Source organism: Pinus tabuliformis, chromosome 7 (genome assembly GCF_031772625.1).
Source record: "Pinus tabuliformis cultivar Carrire ecotype Pingquan chromosome 7, CPIR1, whole genome shotgun sequence".
Lineage (NCBI taxonomy): Eukaryota > Viridiplantae > Streptophyta > Pinopsida > Pinales > Pinaceae > Pinus > Pinus tabuliformis.
Window position 1 is genome coordinate 1338351176 of NC_142293.1, and position 9257 is coordinate 1338360432.

Below are 9257 nucleotides of genomic sequence, written 5' to 3' on the forward strand. Positions count from 1 at the left end.
CCACAGCTTTGTACATTTGCTGCTCCATCGAAATATGCCCAAGGTGTACCCTGGTCAATGATGGGGGGAGGATTTGGCCATCGGATTTTTGGGGGAGGCGGATCCGGAAGCTCTTTGAATGCAGATATAATGCCAACCTCGATAAGAGGCCAGTGGATGGCCTTCTCTTCGAAGATCATATGGTTTCTTGCTTTCCAAATGGACTAGTTTACTATAATGGGCAAATTTGCAGCCTTCGAGCCCTTGTGTCTTTTATCCCATTCTATCCAAGCGTTGATTGTATCAGTACCACTCCATTCCCCATTATAGTGTATAAACGGTTTTATATTATTCCATACAAGCTGTACAGTACTACATCGCAGGAATAGGTGCTCTGTAGATTCAGTATCAGCTTTGCACAGGGCACATCTCGTCGGTCCATGTTGGGCTCGGCGCATAAGATGATCTCCCGTGGGGATTCTGTTCCTGAGGACGCACCAAGTAAAGAGCTTTGATCGAGGCGAGGCTGATAGTTTCCAAATATTCTGCCACCAACTGTCTAAAACTTCAGGTTTCTTCTGCTTGATTAACTGGATGTAGCCTTCCTTAGGAGTGTATATCCCGCTATCAGCCTGGTGCCAGACAAGTTCATCTGATCCCTCAATTATTCTAATGTGGGATTCCATCAGGGCCGCACAATATTCGCGCCAAGCTGTGTGCCATCTCTGCGGGAGGTTTAGTTGGGTAGCTGTCTTCCAAGCCTGATGGAAAATGTCTGATTGCTCTTGATCCGCTATCTGTGCAATCACCTTGATGCCATGTGCTGTAAGGAATTCCACCAGAGCTTGTGGGAGCAGATGTCTCCCACCACTGCCACTCCAAGGGTCTATTCCGATACGTGCTCTGTCTCCTCTCTTTATTCGCCAAACTAAGTTGTTCCTGATAAGCGGTAGAGAGTGTAGGAGAGCTTTCCAAATAGAAGATATGCCAGATTTGTTCCATGTTGGGAGTCTGACCCATTCCATAATGTTGAGGGGCCATATGTATTTGTGGTAGGTGATGTTGGTCCATAAGCTATGGGATGTCAGCAAGGCCCAACCCATTTTGGCTTCCAGAGCACTTGCAAAGGTGGGGAGATCCTTCAAACCCCAGCCCCCCCCCATTTCTTGGGCAGGGCAATCTTATTCCAACTATTCCAAGCGAAGGTGCGCTTTTCTTTATTGCCAGCCCATAAGTATCTGCTGCAAAGTTGTTGAAGCTTTGATAGGATATTTCGAGGGATCCAGGCGAGTGACATCCAGAAAACCGGCGTTGCTTCCAAGACAGATTTGATCAAGGTTAATCTACCTGCTCTGGATAGATATCTATAACTCCAGCAGGTTATCCTTTTTTCCACTTTTGTAACCAGCCAAACCCAATCTGCAATCTTTTGGGTAGTGGGTTTTAGCCAGTAACCAAGGTATTTTAACCCCCTGTCCAGGGGTTGAGTGGTATATGGAAAGGCTTGGCTTGCTGTGTATGATTCATTGACTGAGGTGCCAACCAATGTAATAGTAGATTTCGCCCGATTGACCTCCATCCCTGTGGCATGAGCAAATAGCTTTAAGATCCTGTTGAAAGTAGTGGTATCCTGAATGCTGCCGTCTAGAAGGATAAGAACATCATCTACGAACAGGAGATGTGTAAGGAAACACTCATCTGTTATTTTAAGGCCCCTGATAGTTCCTTCCCTTTTTGCTGTGATAATCAAGCGGCTTAGAGCTTCCATTGGTTTGGTGAGACTTCATTTCCACAACCATTGCCAATTGAGCTACCCCAAATAGAGCTTTATATATTTTATTTTATTGAAAAATAAATATAATTTTTTTTTTTAGTCATTATTATTATTATTATTATTATTATTAGGGGGTGTTACAATCAAATCCTTTATGGCATGCTCCTAGTTGGTTTTTGTATGTATATTCAACTTATGGTCCAACAACAACTCCAAACATACATCTTTTGGTTCTATTATCCTCAACCATGAGATTCAAGCATTGAGATGTATACTGCAAGAAAGGAACATGTGAAATGACTGCTTACATTCTTTTATATATTATTGTTATTTATTTGCGTGTATATTTGTAACATGATAACAATTTAAAATAAATAATTGTTTTCCTTTCATGAAAGTTCTAATGCTTCCTCTATGCTTCCAGTTTTGTTAGATTTGTTGTCCCATTGCAATGGATGGACTCTCTTTTGTTTCCCTATTTTGTTATGCTTATTTACTTTATTCTACACGGTTAACATTTTTTTTACCACTTTTCGTTCACCGTTCACCGTGAATGAATGGGTTGAATGAATATATTTTCAATTGATTATTTGGATATTTTAATATGTAACATGTAAAGGTGCACTAACAAGTTAAAGAGATTTTAGTGTTGAATGAATCAGCTCATAAATTATTAAACTTTAGTTGGATAGGATAATATATATAGTTGACTATAAGTTAATATATTTAATTGGTGATTGCATATGTTAATGTAACAACCATGGTTAAAAATTGTTAGGTCCCTATACTACTAGTTTAACCCCTTATTGTTATTAGTGCAACCCCCTTATTATATTGTTGTGCCCATGTAGTCCCCATATTGTTATTATTGTGCCCCATAGAAGCCCACTATTGTTATTATTGTGCCCTTACGTTATTATTGTTATGTCAGCTCTGATTATATTATGACCCCGTAGACTCCTATATATAGAAAGGAGGTCTTGTCATTTGTATCATCCAAGAATTGTTCATTTGTGTAATGTAAAGGAGGTTTCCCCCTCGAAGAGGCTAAATTCTAAGGCGTTTATCTCTCTTTTCTATCTTATTGTGAGTTGGTTTCATAACATTTGGTATCAGAGCTTTGGATTCTAGGGTTTCGCTGCTGCAAACAGGTCATCGTGGAATTTTCGCTATAACTTTTTTTATGCGATGTTTCAGAAGCTGAAAAAGAAACCCATTTGAGAACAAATCGGTCTGAACTTCAGGTCCAAATTTCCGATCTTTTCTCACTATATTTTCGAATATATGATTTGAAGAAGTTAGAGTTTTTGCAAACTCCCGAATTACATCCTAAATAGGTGACCTTGGGAAAATCGTCATAACTTTCTCTCAAAGCATCAGATTGAAATTTCATAAGAATTTACAGAAAGAGCACGGACTGTATTTTGTTTGGGTATAATTTTTAGAACCTAAGGTTGAAACAATGACACATGGCACGTCGCACAAGTTAACTCTAATGAAATAGTCTATAATTAGGTCATCGCGGGAGATTGGGAATAAATCTTTCTTCGGGAATCCAATTGTGATCAGACTTGCAGAGTTATAAATAGGACTCAAAGGGCTATTACAGGCCGAAATTTTAGAACTTAAAGATCTGAATTACAGAGTTACATTCGTTTCAATATCAAGCTCCTAAAATCAAGAAAAAGCGAGATGAAGAAGTTTGATGGCAAGGATCTGGTAAATTGGATACTACAGATGGAGAAATATTTTGATATACATGGTGTACCACTGTTACAAAAGGTATGTATTGCATCTAATTATTTAGAACCGAATCATTTTTATGGTATAAAGGGCTTTGTTCTCGTAAACCACTTGTCACGTGCTCAATTTTCATGGAGGAAATAATAGCACATTATGAGAATACAAAGAGCAACACCTTCTTTAGCCAATTGATAAATATCAAACAAAAGGGTTCAATGGTAGAGCACATTGAGGACTTTTAAAAATTAAATATAAGGGTAAATGATATTCTAGAGAAGCAAAAGATAAATAGTATTCCATGAAAGCTTATATCGATGGTAAGAAAGCATATTGGAAGAAAGGCATGGAAGATTTGAAGAAAGACATGGAAGGTTTGAAGGAAGGTGGGACAAACCTGCTACAAGAAAGGCTTCCTAATGATGAAAATGATCAAGAAACGTCAAAAGAAGAGGATATACACTGGGAACCAACCCTAGAGAAAGAAAAAATGAATCCGACCATATCTTGTATTGCAATGGTAGGAATTACCACTCCTCAAACTCTCAAGATAGAAGGACATATCAAGAAGAAGAAGGTTCAAGTAGTGAAATATCAGGAAGAAAAGTATCAAGAAACATCAAAAGAAAAGGGTACCCACCAAGAACCAACCCCAGATACATAAGAAATGAATCCGACCATATCTTGTAATGCATTGGTTGGAATTACCACTCCTCAAACTATAAAGATAGAAGGACATATCAAGAAGAAAAAGGTAATAGTGTTGATTGATTCAGGTAGTACCCATAATTTTATTCATTGTAAGATAGTCAAGGAATTGAATTTCTTCCTATATCTAGCACCAGAGTGTCAAGTGACGGTTGTAAGTGGAGGAACCATAAATTACTTTGGAAAATGCCATAATATCAAGCTATCCATGGGAGAATATGTATTGAATAGCCCAATGCTTTCCATTCCAATGGGTGGTGTTGATGTTGTACTAGCAGTCCAATGGCTACAATCCTTGGGTACAATAGCTTTTAATTTTCAAGAACTTTTCATGAAATTTTCTTCAGAAGGAAAGGAAATTGAATTAAGGGGTATCATAGGGAAACCAAGAAAGATAATAAGCTCTAACGGAATGACAAAGCTTCTAAAGAAAGAACAACGAGGTGTAATTGAACAATTATGTTCGCTAATGGTTCCCACATCGAAATCATCTATTTCTCCAGATCGCCAAAAAGTCTTGGACAATCATTCCAAGGTATTTAAGACTCCCAAAGGTCTCCCACATTTTCGTGATCATGATCATGCTATTCATTTGATTCCAGGAAGTGTTCCTCCAAACATCAGGCCTTATAGATATCAATATGCCCAAAGGAGTGAAATTAAACATATGGTTGTAGAAATGGTAGAGGTTGGTATAATTATCCAACCAAATTTGATAAACAAAGCAAGGGATGAATGGAAGAATGGCGAAGCAGGGTGGGAACTCATTCAAAAGTTGTCGAAGATCCCAGTTCCAACAATATTGCTAGAAATTGACAATGAAGGAAAAATCATATTGAAATCTGAAGCATTCACAAAACCGAGAAGTTGACAGCTACGAAATCGATCAATTTTATAGTATCTCATCAAGTGGAAGAACTTACCCACTAACGATTCCACATGGAAGGATGATAATTTTATACAGAAGCATCCAGAACTACTCAAGCATTGAGGACAACACTTTTTGAAGGAGAGGGACATGTTAGGTCCCTATACTACCAGGGTAACCCCTTATTGTTATTAGTGCAACCCCCTTAGTATCTTATTGTGCCCCATAGAAGCCCACTATTGTTATTATTGTGCCCTTACATTATTATTGTTATGCCGGCTCTGATTATATTATGACCCCTTAGACTTCTATATATAGAAAGGAGGTTTTGTTATTTGTATCATCCAAGAATTGTTCATTTGTGTAATGTAAAGGAGGTTGTCCCCTCGAAGAGGCTGAAGTCTAAGGCGTTTATCTCTCTTTTATATCTTATTGTGAGTTGGTTTGAATGAATATATTTTCAATTGATTATTTGGATATTTTAATATGTAACATATAAAGGTGCACTAATGAGTTAAAGAGATTTTAGTGTTGAATGAATCAGCTCATAAATTATTAAACTTTAGTTGGATAGGATAATATATTTAGTTGACTATAAGTTAATATATTTAATTAGTGATTGCATATGTTAATGTAACAACCCTGATTAAAAATCCATGTAAAAATATATAAGGCCACGGTAATGGGACACATATTCCACGCTGAATGGTGGGCATGACATTCTAATGGGTGTTCATTTGGTTGTTTATGGACAAGGAAATTGGCAAAGGTAATTGCTAAGGCATTAAAGAGGCAAAAAGGAATTTTGGAACATTTATTTATGAAAATAATGGAAATTAGGAGAAAAGGAAGATAAAAGGTCACATGTTGCATGTGAGGAGGAAATTGAAGGAAAATAATGAAAAATGAAGAAAATAGAGGCCTCATTAATAAAAAGGTTTTTGAGGATCAGTTGGCAAGCTCTTAACTAAGACTTGATCAATTTAGTATTGGAGCTCTCTCATTTTACTCTCTCTTTCTCAAAATCTTGGATACTTAGATTTTTCTTGGAGCACTCTTGCACGGTGTGGAATACTTGGATTCTTGGAGCAAGAAGGCGAAGGAAGAGCAGGAAAGCACAAGAAGGCATCCACATCAGCAACTACATCAGATTTTCTTGTGGGTATCAAGTTGCATGTATGATTTATTCACTAATATGGACATGCATGTGGATTCTTGGTCATGATCTGTCTTTGGCATGGAGGATTTCCTGGATTGACAGTGGATTACCTAGCATTTCCATTTCCTAAATATCCATGATGATTGTGGATTTATTTTCATTATTTTGTTTTGGTTGGTTCTCATGTTTCCTTAGCTTGGGTTGAGTTATTAGTTCTTGGAGCCTTGGTTGGAAAAATTCTTTGGAGCCCTATAACAGCTTGAGTTGAGTTACTAGTCCTGGAGACTTGGTTAGACAAATGCGTTGGAGCCGTTGGTGGGTTGAGTTATTAGTCCTGGAGCCTTGGTTGGACAAACATGTTGTAGCCCTTGGTGGGTTGAGTTACTAGTCCTGGAGCCTTGGTTGGACAAACGCTCTGGAGCTCGGTGACAACTATGGGTTGAGTTACTAGTCTTGGAGCCTTGGTTGGAACAAATGCTCTGGAGCCCTAGATGGCTAGGACAGAGACCGATCTGGTGATGGTTTTTGGTGATGTCTGACCGTGAGGTGGAATCACTATTTGATGAGTTGAGGTGGATAGCCTCTGGAAGCCCTGGATGAGTTTTGATTGATGTGTTCTATGATACCCCACATGCATGCTTGGAATATGGAACGACATTGAATGGATGAAGAGATATTTGGCTCAACCATTCTACAGTTGGGTGGAACGTGGTAGTCCCATCTTCGGTTGGTTCATTACATTCAATAATGAGAAATCATTTCCCTTGATTTTCATGTGTAAAGGTACTGATGTATTTATGGATTTGATGGCTGATATGTTTATTGTGTTTATCTTCCTATTATGATGGTTATATGTGATAAGCCTCGGTATTGCAACAAGAATGTTGCAACTCCCAATGCTACCAACTTTAATTATCAACCTGGGGTTCGTACAAACTTAAGAGGTATCAGCACTATATGTGCAGAATACAATGTGTTCTTCCTTTGTTGTCATAATGTAATGGAGTGTATGTACTGAATTCAAATATTAAACTAATTGAAGAAAATTAAATGTTCAAAATGGAACCTTAACCTATTGCAAGAAAGAAAGTACAAGGAAAGAGAATGAAATCAAATGCTAAAACACACCATTTTCTAAATAACTCCTAAGAGGATTTGCTTCAAAAGAATGCTAATTTAACATGTATGCAATCCTATTATCCTAAGCATGTAGATTCAAACTAGCAAACCTTCTACTACTGTGCATGTAAATGAATAAAATAAATTTGTTTTTCTTTTTGTTTTTTTCATGTGAGAGTGTGAAAGGTAATCCCTTTTGGTGATGTGGCAGGTGGCTTGGAGATGATGGTGAATGGTCAGAAGGCTTGGGAGACAAGTAGGGATCCTTTTCTCGCTTCCTAGAGGAGTTTTCCTCAATTCGGCCTCAAAACAGGCTTTCCTATAGAATGCTACAGTGATTTCCTACAGGATCCCCTGATTTCCTATTGGATGTACAAATTTACAATAATTCAACGAATGACCAAGAAAATCAAATCCAAATTGGATGGGAAAAATTTTGGTATTAACGAGGATTTCTTAGGCCCCAATTCCAGGTGGAATCACTCAAAAATACCTCTGTTAACCCATGCAAAAAAATAAAAAACATCACTAGTCGAAAATCTAGAAATTCGAGAACTAGTGAGCTAGTAAATTTGAAAAATTCCTAACCAAATCAAGTGTAAATGCAATGGGGTGATTTTTTTTATGAACTAAAATGTTTTTGTGATCTAATTCAAGTGGAATCAATTCGATTGAAGCTCGTTAGGATGCTCTAAAAAATAGCAGAAATTTATTGTTCTTTGCTAAAAAGGAAGTCCAACAATCTAGATTTGGGAATGAAAAGACTAATCCAAACAACTCAATGATTATTATGAACTTCCAAAGCTTTTCTAAGGATGAAATAGTCCTTGTGATCTTGCAAAATAACTTATATCAACCATTTAACTCAATCCTACAACAAGAAATTATTAATCCTAAATGCAGAAATAGAAAGACATAAAAACTAGAGATGCATGTGAATAAGCAATGTAAAGAAGGAAAGAAAATGATACAAAAGGGCTTTGAGGCTCCTGGGATGGCCAAGCCCAAGGAAACCCAAAGACCTATAGAGGAAAACAAGATTTAGAAGCTGAACATGACACCAATCTTCATTATTTTCATCAATAGAATTACATCCCTGCAAGAAAATACAATGGAGCTACAAAAATACAAGCTCTCTCCATAATAACATTAATCAAAATCCTCGCTTTAGAGGAAAATTCGACTTGGTACTTATACAAAATGATTAGGAATCATTCCCCATGAATGGAAGAAGCTTTCCCCACCAAAATCCCTTGATTAGTGGATCTAGTCCCCAATACTAGGAATTTGCATTAAATGGCAGGGAACACATTCCTAGATTTTCTCAATCATTCCCTAGAGGAAAATTCGAATTGGTACTTATAAAAAATGATTAATAATCATTCCCCATGGATGGAGGAAGCTTTCCCCACAAAAATCCCTTGATTAGTGGATCTGCTCCCTTGATTGGTGGATCTGCTCCCTTGATTAGTGGAACACATTCTTAGATTTTCTCAATCATTGGAGTTCCACAATTTGTGCCATAATTCCATAATATCTTGTTGACTTATTATTTATTATTTATCCTCTAGTAGTAGGGAATAAGTCACTAAATTATCTCCTCCTCCAACTCTTCATAATCTGCCCAATATTCTTATAATATTCCACAAAAATAAATAATATTAGAGACAAATATTCAGTTAGTCATAAACCTTCCTAATGAATATATTAAAGTTAAAAATAAATTATCTAATGCAAAAAGAGAGGTTTAATGTGTTGAAGGATGGTCATAGGTCTTAATTTATGTTTTAAATTAGAGTCATGGGCCTTAATTTATGTCTAATTTAGAGGCCCATCATACCCCCCTGCTGAAAGTGTTGCTCATCCTCTGAGCAACTTAGTGACCTCATTGTGCCTCATCCATGGCCCTG

The 9257-nt window shown here is 37.2% G+C and overlaps 1 protein-coding gene across 1 annotated transcript; it reads right to left on the reverse strand.

Moving 5' to 3' along the window:
• Positions 1-203: 203 nt before the first annotated feature.
• On the reverse strand, positions 204-1004 carry LOC149252501 (uncharacterized). Its single transcript, XM_089454167.1, has one exon. It carries the CDS (start codon positions 1002-1004, stop codon positions 204-206), a length of 801 nt encoding a protein of 266 aa, XP_089310293.1.
• Positions 1005-9257: the final 8253 nt, after the last annotated feature.

Bases quoted from the DNA above. Each gene is read 5' to 3' on its own strand.
- LOC149252501 (XM_089454167.1), bottom strand. From the start codon at position 1,004: ATGGAATGGGTCAGACTCCCAACATGGAACAAATCTGGCATATCTTCT.